This window comes from Panthera uncia, chromosome D4 (genome assembly GCF_023721935.1).
Source record: "Panthera uncia isolate 11264 chromosome D4, Puncia_PCG_1.0, whole genome shotgun sequence".
NCBI classification, from domain to species: domain Eukaryota; kingdom Metazoa; phylum Chordata; class Mammalia; order Carnivora; family Felidae; genus Panthera; species Panthera uncia.
In genome coordinates this window covers 42977138-42991263 of record NC_064807.1, presented here as the reverse complement: position 1 = coordinate 42991263, position 14126 = coordinate 42977138, and the positions used below count along the sequence as shown (strand labels likewise).

At 37.3% G+C, this 14126-nt stretch overlaps 1 protein-coding gene across 1 annotated transcript in view; it reads right to left on the bottom strand.

The window, feature by feature from the left end:
- The window catches only part of DENND4C (DENN domain containing 4C), a 127561-nt gene that overhangs the window by 18975 nt on the left and 94460 nt on the right, over positions 1-14126 (bottom strand). The window contains exons 21-26 of the mRNA XM_049620074.1: positions 11248-11370; positions 10093-10239; positions 7403-8568; positions 4010-4187; positions 3162-3271; positions 2689-2864 (exon numbers count right to left, since the gene is read on the bottom strand). Of these exons, the coding sequence (XP_049476031.1) occupies positions 2689-2864; positions 3162-3271; positions 4010-4187; positions 7403-8568; positions 10093-10239; positions 11248-11370 (1900 nt within the window). The remainder of the gene's footprint in view (positions 1-2688; positions 2865-3161; positions 3272-4009; positions 4188-7402; positions 8569-10092; positions 10240-11247; positions 11371-14126) is intronic.

Genomic DNA, 14126 nt, shown 5'->3' with positions numbered 1-14126 from the left:
AGAGATGGATATTTGGGTGTCACTGTAAAAAAAAGTCTTTTAACTTCACAGCAAGTTTGAAATTTTCCATAATGACATATTTGGGGGTGGAAATCAATAATGCTCCTTTACACTCACTTAGAAAATATAAAATAAGGTACTTAACACAATAGCTTAAGAAGCACAATTAACACAACAAAAAAGTGTAAGACTAGGGAGAATAATTTAAGACCCTATTAAAAGGACACAAAGGATAATCTAAAAAAATGGAGATATATACATACCATGCTCAAAGATAAGAGAATAACACTAAAAACGTCCATTTTCCCCAAATAAATCTATATAGCTAATGCTGCAATCCCAGTGAAAACTCCAGTTGGGACTTTTTCGGGGAGGAGGGGAAACTAAAGTTGCTCTAAGCAAAATAAATAATTAAAACTCCATGAGGGGGAGCTTCCCTTATCAATCAGACACGACACAAACAGTATTGACAAAAAAGAACAGGGAACACAGAACCAGGGTGAGGTGTGCATGGGAACTTGAAATGTGATAAAGGTGCTCTACTTATCAATGAAGAAAGGATGGAAAACCAGCTCATTACATGGAGAAAAAAGAAAGTTGTATCCCTACCATCATACACAAACACAAAGGTGGACTCCAGGTGGATTAAAGACCTAAATATCAGAGGTAAAATATACAGCTAACAAAAGAAACTTTAAGAGAAAATCTTCATGTCCTACAGATGGCAAACAACTTTTAAAACAAGGCTCCAAAATGGGGCGCCTGGGTGGTTCAGTTGGTTAAGCGTCCGACTTCGGTTCAGGTCATGATCTCGTGGTTCACGGGTTCAAGCCCCATGTCAGGCTCTGTGCTGACAGCTCACAGCCTGGAGCCTGCTTTGTGGATTCTGTCTCCCTCTCTCTCTCTGCCCCTCCCCTGCTCGTACTCTGTCTCTCTCTCCCTCTCTCTCTCTCTCTCAAAAATAAATAAAACATTTAAAAAACAAAAAAACAAAAACAAGGCTCCAAAAGCACAAATCATAAGGTGGAAAATTAATGGATAATGACATCAAAACACATTATTTTAAGGAATTAATATCAAGAATATTCGAGACAGACATCAACAAGAAAAAGAAAGCTAATATAAAAATGGACAAGGTATAAACAGGTAATTCACAGAAAATGCTGGAGGAGTGTCTGGGCGGCTCAGTCAGTAAAGCATCTGATTCTTGATTTCAGCTCAAGTCATGATCTCATTGTATGTGAGATTGAGCCCCATGTCAGGCTCTGTACTGATAGCAGGAACCTGCTTGGGATCCTCTGTCTCCCCTGTCTCTCTGCCCCCCCCCCCCCCGCCGCTGCTCTCTCTCAAAATAAATAAACTTAAAAATAAAAGAAAATGCTGGAATAATTCACAAATATATGAAGAGATAAACTCACTAATATTCAGAAAAATTCAAACAAAAACAAGATACCACTTTATACTCATTAGAAGACAAAGACCAGAAGAAATGATAATACCATATGCTGGTAAGGATATACAGAAATGAGAATTCTTGGGCACTAACAGTGGGGGTGTTGTCATGTGGTAAGCAATCTTCCACTGTTTATTCAAATCATGCATGAAAATGACCTAATGACTTCACTCCTAAGACTACTATTCTTCACAAGTTTAGAGAGAGACATATTTTACAGTGCACTGCATCACTGCAGTGATATTTATAGTAACACAATACTGGAAGCAACTGAAACAACAACAGGATATTGGATGGCTAAAATGAGATATTAATGTCCTACAGGAGAAAAAGGAATAAATTAGATGTACATATAGCAACTCAGATTTTAAACTTAATAATAAAAATAGATATGTTCAACATTATTCTAATTATGTAAGTTAAAAATGCATAATTGTGCAAAACAATGTATTTCATGAGGATATATATTCAAAGAGACATCACACACCGTAGAGGCAATGTCTTTGTTGGATAAAGGAATGAGAATGGGAATGGCAGGGGCTGGGGGGGGGGGGGGGGGTAGAGCTAATAAAAGAGGGCCCTTGCACAAACCAATGATGAAAGTGCATCAGGAATTAGAGTATGATTCCACTCAGCTCCACACCTGAAGCTAAAAGGAAAAATTAAGCTAAGAAGAAATACCTGTACAACTGGAGAATTTTTTTAAAAGCTGCTAACGGTAGAAAATCAGGTAAGTTCGTCTGTTCCATAAAACAAATAGAATATTAAGTACAATTACTTAGGTAAGCAGTTACCAAACTCCCAATTACTTAATTACTAGATCAGCTAGTCTTTCTATTGCCTAGAATTCGGCCATCATGCCACACAGAGCACTACCATAAAGAGGCAACACGTTAGGAGAAGAGTCAAAAAAAACCCCGTCCCCTACACCTTCATTTTTTCTTCTAGAAGACGTAAGACAGCTGAGACAGAAAGTTTAAAATAATGATAAATATTAAAGTTTTGAATTATCTATACAGTTCAGCTCTAAGAATTAACTACTACTGGTAATCATATGTTAAATAAAATGGAAAAGTAGTCTCCTGTAGTGCTAGTATTTTCCACACAAATACTGAAAGTGAAGGAGAGAAAGCAAAGGGACACCTGGAGTGTACCATAACTATTTCACTTTTCTCCCGGGAGTCATGCCTTCTGGGAGGACACTCACCTCTTAAGGGAGCTTTGACAATACTAACCTTGCAGAGCCTCTCAAGTCTTTAAATTCTATATTGAGAAGAGGCAAGAAGTTGCTTTTACAGAATGGACAGGTTGTATTCAAATTTGAATCATCTGCCGTCCATCCAGCCATAATTTCTTCATCATAAACTAACGCTCCACAAGCTCTGCATTGTGAACAACTTGACATCAAAACCTAAGAGCAGAAAAGTGCGAACACTGAGAACCTCCACAGCAAAAAGTCATCTTAACAGGCCATCCTCTGGGGACACAGAATTTTATTTATTTTGCTGATCAAATTTGGACTGAATAGTTCAATCACTTTACAGATAAAGCTACCAGTTTATGGCCTTACTTACATAAGACAGGAAGCAAATTCAACAAAATGATTTACTCTTCTGCCCACAATGGCATCAAAGAATTCTGCTAAATACCATTCTGAAATAAAAATGTGTACAGCCACGTTATCACGCGCAGAAGGCAGAACTTTTACCTCCATTGCACAATTCTGATAGATGCTAGACATGCTGGTGTTTTGAGAAGAACCATGGTCTGATTTTTCAAAGTCCTGCCCTTTTACACTTCTTGGAAATGGAGGTTCACCTAGAGAGAAGTAAATGTCATAACACACTACGTGTGAGAATGCCCTTATTCTTTGGAAATGCATACTAAAGCATTTAAGGGGGAGTATGATGACGTCTGCAATTTATTTTCAAATGGTTCAGTATAAAAATTTCTATACATATATATATATAGATAGATATATCTATATATATCTATCTATATATATATATCTAAAGTTAACAATAGTTAAATCTAGGTGGAGAATCTATATATGATTGTTCACTATATGATTCTTTCAACTATTCAGGACATTTGAAATTTCTCATAATAGAACGTTGGAAAAAACAGACTTAAAAAAATAATTAAGTACTAAGAAATGACAGTGACATAGCCTAGGGAGTCTCAAACTCTGGTATACATTCTATTTACCTACAGCACTAGTTAAAAATATATATTCCTAAGGCCCCCGTCCCACAGATACAGTCTCAAAAGCTTTAGCCTAGAGCTTGGACATTTGTATATATTTTTAAACTAATCCCCCATGTGATTCTGACACACACTAAAGTTTGAGAACTAATGATATACTCCACAAACACAACTAAAAATAAACTTAGGTGACTATACTACTTAGAGATCATATAAAATAAGTGACAGTATGCTGTGGTCATATAAAAAATCCGCCAGCTCATCTCAACAAATGAGGCTGATTGCGCATGCAATAGCGGCAGGGAAAGGTACAGGCATGTAACTTGTCGCAGACGGCAATCCTTTCCATACCTGTTGAGTATTGCAGTTTTCCTACGTCTCCACTGCTGCCGCTACTGCCAAGGCTTGTGTTGCTCTGGGTAAGTTCGCTGGGAACCAACCCTGAGGCACTCGTGTTAGGTGACATATTTTCCCCCAAAATATGGTCTTCGAGGCCAGCGGGGAAGCTGTAATCTCTGTTAGTTTCCTCCTTTAATTGAAAAGAATAAAACCCCACATACATAAATAATACCTTCTCCAATGAGAATATATTCATTCCACCCTTTACGGAATTAAACTTCCCTGGAATTCTTACGTAAATTATCATCCCCTTATTTTTCAAAACCATGAACTCTTCTCACCATTATTGGGAATTTCCTTTCCACACTCTAAGATATTCGAGTAATGACCTACAACACTTTAAGATTTTGTTGTGCCCCTGGTGTATGTTGAAGTGTCTCTCAATAATCAATATCATATGGGGCGCCTGGGTGGCTCAGTCGGTTAAGCGGCCGACTTTGGCTCAGGTCATGATCTCTCGGTCCGTGAGTTCAAGCCCCGCGTCGGGCTCTGTGCTGACAGCTCAGAGCCTGGAGCCTGTTTCGGATTCTGTGTCTCCCTCTCTCTGACCGTCCCCTGTTCATGCTCTGTCTCTCCCTGTCTCAAAAATAAATAAAACATTAAAAAAAAATTTTTTTTTAAATAATCAATATCATAAAATGAAGTAACTCCAGGAGCCCACTGTCTCCATTGGAATTGGGCACCCCAGCACAAGCACAGTAAGGGCTTTAAAGTCAGTCAGCCAGACTGTGGTCTTGGCTCCCCATCATATATTATGTATATGACCTTGCAGAAATTATTTAACTACTCCAGCTTTTAATTATATCATCTGAAAAATACGGATAAGAGGAGTCCTTTAAAATATGGTTGTTGTGAGAATTTCATCTGTCAATATAATTTTCAGACAACAACCATCAATATTAGAGGCATAAAATATGAATAAAGTTCCAAACACTGTAGTTCTGAACTCCTGCAAGTGACTGTTGACACTTTAGATAGAAAACATTTCAATAAGCAGTTTCCTTTTTGATTTTTTTAAATGTTTATTTATTTTGAGAGAGAGAGAGACAGAGAGACAGAGAGAGAGAGACAGCATGAGCAGGGAAAGGGCAGAGAGAGGAGAGAAAGAATTCCAAGCGGTCTCCGTGCTGTTAGTGCAGAGCTCGATGCGGGGCTCAATGTCACAAATCATGAGATCATGACCTGAGCTAAATCAAGAGTCAGACACTTAACTAAATAAGCTACCCAGGAGCCCCTCCTTTTTGATTTTTGCTTTAAAGAAGACTTGTGTCTTGTTATAAAACCATGTTAAATGATATAAAACTTAAACAGACATGCAAAACGGGAAATAAAAGCACTTAATAGTGGGGTGCTTGGGTAGCTCCGTCAGTTAGGTGTCCGACTCTTGATTTTGGCTCAAGTCATGATCTCATGGTTGTGAGATGGAGCCCGGCTTGAGATTCTTATTTTTCTCCTCTCACTCTCTCCCCCTTTCCTGTTCTCTCTCTCTCTCTCTCTCACAAAAAAAAAAAAAAAAAGGCATTTATATTACCAACACTACACAGCATAATCAAAATCTTGATGTATGTCCCTCTAGTCATTTTAAAATATGCATATATAATACATTTTTACAAAATAGGATATTATTTTTTACCTTATTCTCATATAATGTATTTTAATGTCATTAAATCTACATTATTTAAACCCCTGAAACCTAATCCAGTTTACTGATGTACTGTTATGCATTTAGTAAATCTCTATTGCTTAAATATTCAGAATACTCTTAAATTTCATATAAGTTACACTGATGAATTCTTTCGAGTTATTTTTACACATAATCATTTCCTTAGATTAAATTCTGGATAAAAGTTATAAACATTTTTTATGGACTTTGTATCCATTCCTTCATTTGAAAATATTTACTAGGTATAACCTATTTGCCTTTGTCAGGCTCTAGTACCAGGGCCATAGCAATAAAAAGAAAAGAAAGATTAAGGTCTCTGACCACCTAGAATTTATAGTCACACATTCCAAGTCAAATTACTCTGTAGAAAGGTTTTATTATTATTAACACTGTTAGATAAAATTTCAAAACTCAAGTGGCTCATTTGGTTAGTTTAACACAAAGCAAGGTTAAGATACTTTTGAAGCTAGTTTATTTGGCCTTTCCTTCACTGACCTTGTAAGCTCTTTAAAATGCAATAAAATGCAACTGTGTCTTATAGTACTCAGTATTGTACTTTTGAGTCAATTAATAGTTTGCCTATAGAATAAAGTTTTCTTTCAAATGGTATATAAATCTTATTTGTCCAATTTCATTTCCTATGTCTCTAGCTTCCTATTTAGAACTTTAGCAATCTGAGATGGATTGTGTATTATCTTGAAAATGCATGTTTTATGCCTCCATGCTTTTTCACATTATTCTCTCAGATACACCTTGTACCACCTTATCACTTTGACTAACCCAAAATTTCAAATTTATCCACCCAAACCCAACTTAGATGTCACCTGCTTTGCTCTTTTTGGACAGCCCCCTACTGGAACCCCTTCTAAGATATTGCTTTCTTCTTTGCTACTACAGTAATTTAAAAGCATGGACTCTAGAGTCAACCTCCCAGAGTTCAAATTCTAGTTCTGCCTCTCACTAGTTGTGTGGACCTGGAGAAATTAATTAACCTCTCTAACTCTCAGATACCTCATCTATAAAACAGGGATGCCAACAGTACCGATGTGTGGGGTTGCTATGAAAAATATCAAAATAGATATATAGCTTATGAGAGTACCTGTGACATAGTGGTGAACACTTATAAATGTTTGTCTTTTCTACTAAAGTGCCTAAGTACTATATAATTCTGTAAACACAAAGGTGAAATTTTAATTAAATTTTTTCTATAAAACAAATAAGCAAAATTTCCCCACTTCTACTTCATAAAAAGGTCTAATGACTAATTCTCTTTACAATAATTTTCAAAAGAATTAGCAGTTTTTGTGATGCAGTATAAAATACGTAGGCTAAGTTGCAGAGTGATTTCACATATATGTAAGAGCTAACATAGATAAAAGTTATTTAAGAGTGAAGCGCTATGCAAACATAACATGGCATTATTAAGTATTAATCATCAGTACTTTCAAAGAAACAACGTGTTAGTTCAGACTGATCTATGGAATTATAAAGTAGTTCTGATATTCTATTTCTTTATTATTAATTTCCTCACATTTAGGTTCAGGTCATTTCAAGGAAGAAGTAACATACGCCTCAAGTTTAAACACCAAAGTTACCAGCAATCTCTGAATAATAATTTACATATAAAAAAATATGAGAAACATGCCAGTATCAGATAGACCACACACATAAAACACTCTTACCTCATCATCTGAGTAGCTATAGGCAGACGCTACAGCTACCCACATCTTACTGGCTACCGTAGCTGCTTGTTTCATGCCAGATTTGAGGACATCGATCTTGGGTCCTGAGAGTATATTATCTAGCTTTAGTCCTGACAAAGAGTTTACCACAGAGCCCAACGAGCCATGTGGTGAAGACCGCACTAGTGCTGACAGAGAAGGTGAACGTTCTTTGTGAGCGCGAGAGGGAGTCTGCTGCTTGAAACGCCCAGTGAAAGCTTTAGACCTAGATTCTGCAGGAGAGCTCTTTTCACTTTCAGGAACTTCCTGTGCTGCCGGACCGTGCTCTAAAGGTAGGCTTGATCGCCTCTCTAGAGAGTGAATACATGCAGTGATGGTGCCAGACTCTCTGCTTCCCTCTCCGTGTAATTCCATACTAGCAGACTTGCTACCCAAAGGACTCTTTAGGTTCATATAGCTTTCAATTTCATCAGCCAGATTGCGTGCAATAACTGGAGAAGACACCTTATCTTCAGAATCTTGAGATTTTACTCCAGTACATTCAGTGGCCAAAAGAGACAAAGGATCTAGTCCAGTTTCAACATCCTCCCTCTCAACAGCTTTAACAACACCATGTAAACTACTCCTCTTATTTATTACATCTTTGGGTTCTACTTTCAAGTCTCTGGGCTGATTACTATCATTCTGGAGACTGTCACATGCGTCCTTTTTCATAGTAGTTTTCGCTGCACTGTCCTCAATCACAGGTTCCAGGAGCTCTTGGCTCTCTTCAAGCATCTCTAATACCGAAGAAGATCTGTGCTCGGAATCCCAAGTGCTTTCAGACACACGAGTCCTAGTATCAACTAGATGACAACTGTTAGCAGTCTCAAAGCTGTGGGTGCTCGCAACACGGAGTGGAGAAGTCTTAGGACAGGCCAGTGCGGCTGTGAGAATCTTGGCATCTGCTCCCATCATAATAGCCACTTCACTTGAATTCAGATCCAAACTGCTCTTCTTAAGCAACATTCCAGCTCGACTTTCAGAACTGAAACTACAACTCCTCTCTGGGAAATGCTTTTGCCTTTTATCTCCTCTATCACCATTCTTCTTGGGATTAGTAACTTCACCAAAGACTGCATCTTCAACTGGATCTTGAGTAGAAAATGGCACATTTGATGTACTACCTAAAAGGGAAGGTACAATATTAAAAACGAAACTCTATTTTCCGATATAACTTTTACGAAAGTGTCTTTTCTGGTTTTTGAAAAGCGACACATAGAGTAAGATTCAGAAAGTTTAGAAGGTACAAAGAAAGTACACAAAAAAAGAACAACAAAAGGCCTCCATTCAATCCTGCCTCCCAGAAATAACACTGTAATGTATTATCTGCCTTTCATCCTCTATGCATACATATACACATTTAACAATCATGCAATGTATGCTGTGTATTCCTGTATTGTTCACTAAAACCTGTCAACAAATACAGACCTATAAATATATTTTACATTTTAAGAGTTCTACATTCAATTTAAAAAATATATTCTAGGGAGCCCGGGTGGCTCAGTCAGTTAAGCGTCCCACTGTTGATTTTGGCTCAGGTAATGATCTCATGGTTCATGGGTTTGAGCCCTGGGTTGGGCTCCAAACTGACAGTTCGAAGTCTGCTTGGGATTCTCTCTCTCCCTCTCTCTCTGCCCCTCCCCCACTCGTGCTCTCTTCTCTCAAAATAAAAAAATAAACTTAAAAAAAAAAAAAAAAAAAAAACCAGGGGCACCTGGGTGGCTCAGTCGGTTAAGCGTCTGACTTCGGCTCAGGTCATGATCTTGTGGTCCATGAATTCGTGCCCTGCATCGGGCTCTGTGATGACAGCTTAGAGCCTGGAGCCTGCTTCGAAATCTGTGTCTCCCTCTCTCTCTCTGCCCCTCCCCTGCTCTCTCTCTCTCTCTCTCAAAAATAAGTAAACATTAAAAAAACATAAAAACAGGGGCGTCTGGGTGGCTCAGTTGGTAAAGCATCTGACTTCGGCTCAGGTCATGATCTCGCGGTTTGTGAGTTCGAGTCCCATGTTGGGCTCTGTGCTGACAGTTCAGAGCCTGGAGTCTGCTTCAGATTCTGTGTCTCCCCCTCTCTCTGACCCTCTCATGCTCATGCTCTGTCTGTCTCTGTAACTCAATAAATAAATGTTAAAAAAAAAATTATAAAAAAACATAAAAACAAAAAAACAAATACTTAATCACAAATAAGTGGCTCAGGATACCTATAAAAACTGGCCAAATTAAAAACCCACTGGTATTTTTGTGTAGTAAAGCATAGTGATATGAATCTTTTTCTTCCATTGCCTTTCCATTACCATACAAAACCCCTTTGGAATTTAGTAACATCTCTGCCTCTTTGCTCTTAATGAGTATAGGAGGCCCTGCATTCCTCTCTAATTATCTACCATGAGAAAGAGAGACCAAACTAAGAACAGGCACTGCAACAAGAAAATGTATTCCCAGTAACAACTGGACACAATAAATACCCCTCCTTTTAAACACTGAACATTTTAAGTAACAACTTCTTTAGCCAATTTATAGGATTCAAACTTACTTCTGGCTCTAAATTTAGCATGTTCATCACAATTAGGTCATCAACTTAATGTCATTAAAGACATATATATCTGTAGAAGTATATTTTAAATACTTAGAAATCATTATGTAAAGACTCACCAGTGCTGCTTTTCCTGCCATTGAGATCGAATATACCAGATGGAACTTTCACAATACTGCTGCCCCATGCAGGAGGCTCAGTAGGACTCTGTGACTCTGCACTAGGTTGTGACTGTTTTGCTACAACAGCAGAGACATCACACACTTCTGCGAAAAAGATATTTGGATGTTATTCCTACTTATACTGCACAGAAACCACATGTTGATTTTTTATAATATTTTATTCTTTTATATTTTTCTCCAAGTGTGAGTGAATATATGACTATTTTATTACTAATTTACTGTGTCTAATTTATTTTATGCCATAAATGTTGCCAGCATTGACTGAAATAAACGCTTTATTGTAGCATCAATAATGCTAACTTGAGCACTCCCGTGAATAAATTAAGGCTTTGGACTTCAAACATACTCTCATCACTTGTAAAGTAGGAGAGGGGCTTGCTTCTGCATAACTCTGGAGCATAAAATAAGTGACATCATTGAAGGAAAGTACACTTTTATGTAAGAGGATAGGAAGAACATTTTATTACCATGAAGCCAGAAAATTCTTCCACATTTGCATAAAATGATTACTACAAACCATATCTACCTCAATGAGTCCCATTAAAAAACAAAAAAATAAAAACAAACAAACAGGAAAACCACACACACTGTATTTAACCTACCAATGAAAAATACCTACTTAGATATTTGAAGGACTTCTAGTGAAATGGCATTTTAAAATAAAACAGGCACTGGAACACAAGTCTGAGGACTTCAAGTTCAGTCTTGGTTCTATCACAAAATAGCTATTTGACTTTGGCAAATCAATACGTCAATGGATCACACTTTCCTACAAAATTGAGGGTTGACCTACTGTCTCTAAAAGATCTCTTGAATTCTAAAATTCAGAAACTACTCATTCTATCCATAGCTAACATTACATAGTATCTTATAAGCCCAGGCCTTACATTTCTTTCTAGAAATTATCAAATAAGACTTAATTAAGACAGGGGCACCTGGCTAGCTCAGTTGGTAGAGCATGTGACCCTGTATTTCAGTGTTGTGAGTTTGAGCCCTACATTGGGTGTAAAGATTACTAAAGAAATCTTAAGAGGAAAAAAAAAAAAACTACAGTATTTTTCTAAGTAAAGCTAGCAAATATCAGTACTCAACCTTCTGTTTGCACTTTTGTTTTAGTTATCAATTCTCTTGCTACTTGTTCTTCAGGCATATGAATTTCTGCGTCATCCTTTATAAGTTCATCCTTAGACCCATAGCCTTGGTCAGACTGACCACCTGTTAAAAAGAATGCAAGCTTACATGTAAATGTTTTCATATACTCATAGTCCAGCTATAAAATGTCAAAAGAGAATTCCATTGATTTACACGATTAAACTTACAGAAAAGGAAGACAAGAAAGCTCACAAAGCACACAGAGCATTTTAAACAAATGATAAGAAGCAAAGAACAGTAAAAACAGGAACATCAAAGACTGAAAAATTTAGAAGCACTGAACCTTAGTTTCCTCATCTGTAAACTAATAGATTTGGACAAGATGTTTTGAAAAGTTTGTTTTGGAGGATGTCTACAGAATGCTACAATTTTGTGTAAGAAAGAAGAAGAAATAAAACAAACATATCTGCTTACTTTTGCAAAAAGAAATGCAGAAATAATAAACCAGAAAACAATAAAACTGGTTAATGACAAGGGGTGGGGGAAAATACTCTGGAAGGATAAAGAGGGAAGAAACTTCCCCAAATACAGCTTATTGTGTTGTTTTTATTTTTGGAAATGCATCAACTTCTACATATTCAAAAAAATTAAATCAGCAAAACTGGGAGGAGAATAGTAACTAAAATTGAATGCAAACAGAAACAAATGAGACCAATTGTATTTCATGTGAATAATCACACTGAAAGGATGGGAAATGGTGGGGGAGGAGGAAAGGACTGATTGAAGAAACTTCTGAACACGTAATCTTGAGTATATACTCTAAGCCAGGGGGGTAATACTGACAAATTCTGAACTCCTTAGAAAGTCCGTTTCTCACAGAGTAATAGATGTAGCAATTCTGAAATTATTTTATGTGTACTGCAAAACTGAGCAAATGAGTAAACATAATGATGAAGAGAGATTTTTAAAAAATGAAATGAAGGAAGGCAAAGAAAAACTTATGGGGTTGATTTGAAAATGGAAGTATTTCGGGGTGCCTGGGTAGCTCAGTTGATTAAGTATCTGACTTCAGCTCACGTCATCATCTCGTGGTTCATGAATTTGAGCCCCACATTGGGCTGTGACAGCTCAGAGCCTGGAGACTGCTTCGGATTCTGTGTCTCCCTCTCTCTGTGCCCCTCTCCCACTTGTGTTGTCTGTCTCTCTCTCTCTCTCTCTCAAAACTAAACATTAAAAAAAAATTTTTTTTAAGAAAATGGAAGTATTTCTAAAACATACATACATACATATTTTCAAATATATATATATTTTCTATCTCTGCTGAAAAAGTCCAGAAGCAATAATGCCCTGTAGCAGTAAGCATACCTAGAGTCCAGATATTGGCTTCTAGAATCTATTGCCCATTGAAAGGAATCTGGGATCCTTGAAGAAATGGCTGATTTCAAATCTCAGGCAGGAAAGGTACAAGAATGAGCCAGGAACATTTTGTTGTGTAAGAAAGGAAGTGTTCAAAAACATGATAGGGGATATGTCAGAGTAAAATGATGAAACCAAAGGACATACAATAGAATATCATCTTACAAATGTGGAGGGAGGATAGCATTGGTAAAATCACCTGCTTTAAAACCATCATAGTACAGACTGGTTCAAGAATTATTGATGTATGCTAAATTCATAAGAAAAAGTGTGATGAGAAAGAGGGCATTATTGCATACTCTCAGAGTCTCTTCACTGGTAGCTTATTATCCGCACGGGCAAGAATAATAACTAAGAGAAACCAAATGCTAAGACAAGGTGATCAAAATCAGTATCACCAATAAGAAGCAGACAGATACTGTGTGCCTCTGAGATGTGATAATCTAAGAAGGATACAACATCACTTTTGTAGTAGAGCCATGGACGTACAACCCAATCTAATCACAAGGAAACATCGGACCAACTCAAACCAAGGAGCATTCCACAAAATAACTGGACTGAATTCTTCCAAATGGCAGGGTCATGAAAAGACAAAGACGAAAAGGTAAAGGAAAAGGGTAAAGAACTGTGCCAGGTTAAAGGAGACTAAACGAGGGAGCTAGAATGCCACAAAGGATATTACAGCAATTGACAAAACTGGAATGTAGACTACAGACTCAAGTAGTATGTCAATATTTTCCTAAATTTGGTAACTATACTACGGTTTTATCAGAGAAAAATACCATCAAAGTATCAAAAGGTAAAAAGGCAAGATGTATTACAACCTGCTGTCACATGACTTAGGAAAACAATGTGCATATGTGTACAGAAAGAAAATGATAAAGCAGATATGGCAAGCTAAAATTGAATGAATCTAAATATAATTTATTCGAGGGTTCTCTGTACTGTACTTGCAACATTTCTGTAAGTGTGAAATAACTTCAAGATAAAGGTTGAAACAAGTCTTTCTGGCTTTAAAGTTCTATCATTTAAAACTGAGACGAAGACTGAAGACCAACATAAAACTACACCACAACTGACACTTAGTTCCTAGAGAGTCACCGTAAAGTGTGTCGACGAGGCATGATACAAAACATACACAGCTGAACCTTGAACAACACAGGGGTCAGAGGTGCTGGCCTTCCCACCCCACACAATCAAAAATCCACATGTAACTTTTGACGCCCCAAAAACTTAACTACCAGCCTGTTGACTGGCAGCCTTACCAATAACATAAACAGTCAGTTAACACACATGTTATATGTCATTTGTGTATATAATAAAATAAGCTAGAGAAAAGAAATGTTATTAAGGAGGCACCTGGCTGGCTCAGTCAGAAGAGCATGAGACTCTTGATCTCAGGGTCCTGAGTTTGAGCGCCATGCTGGGGGTAGAGATTACTTAAATTTAAAAAACTGTTAGGG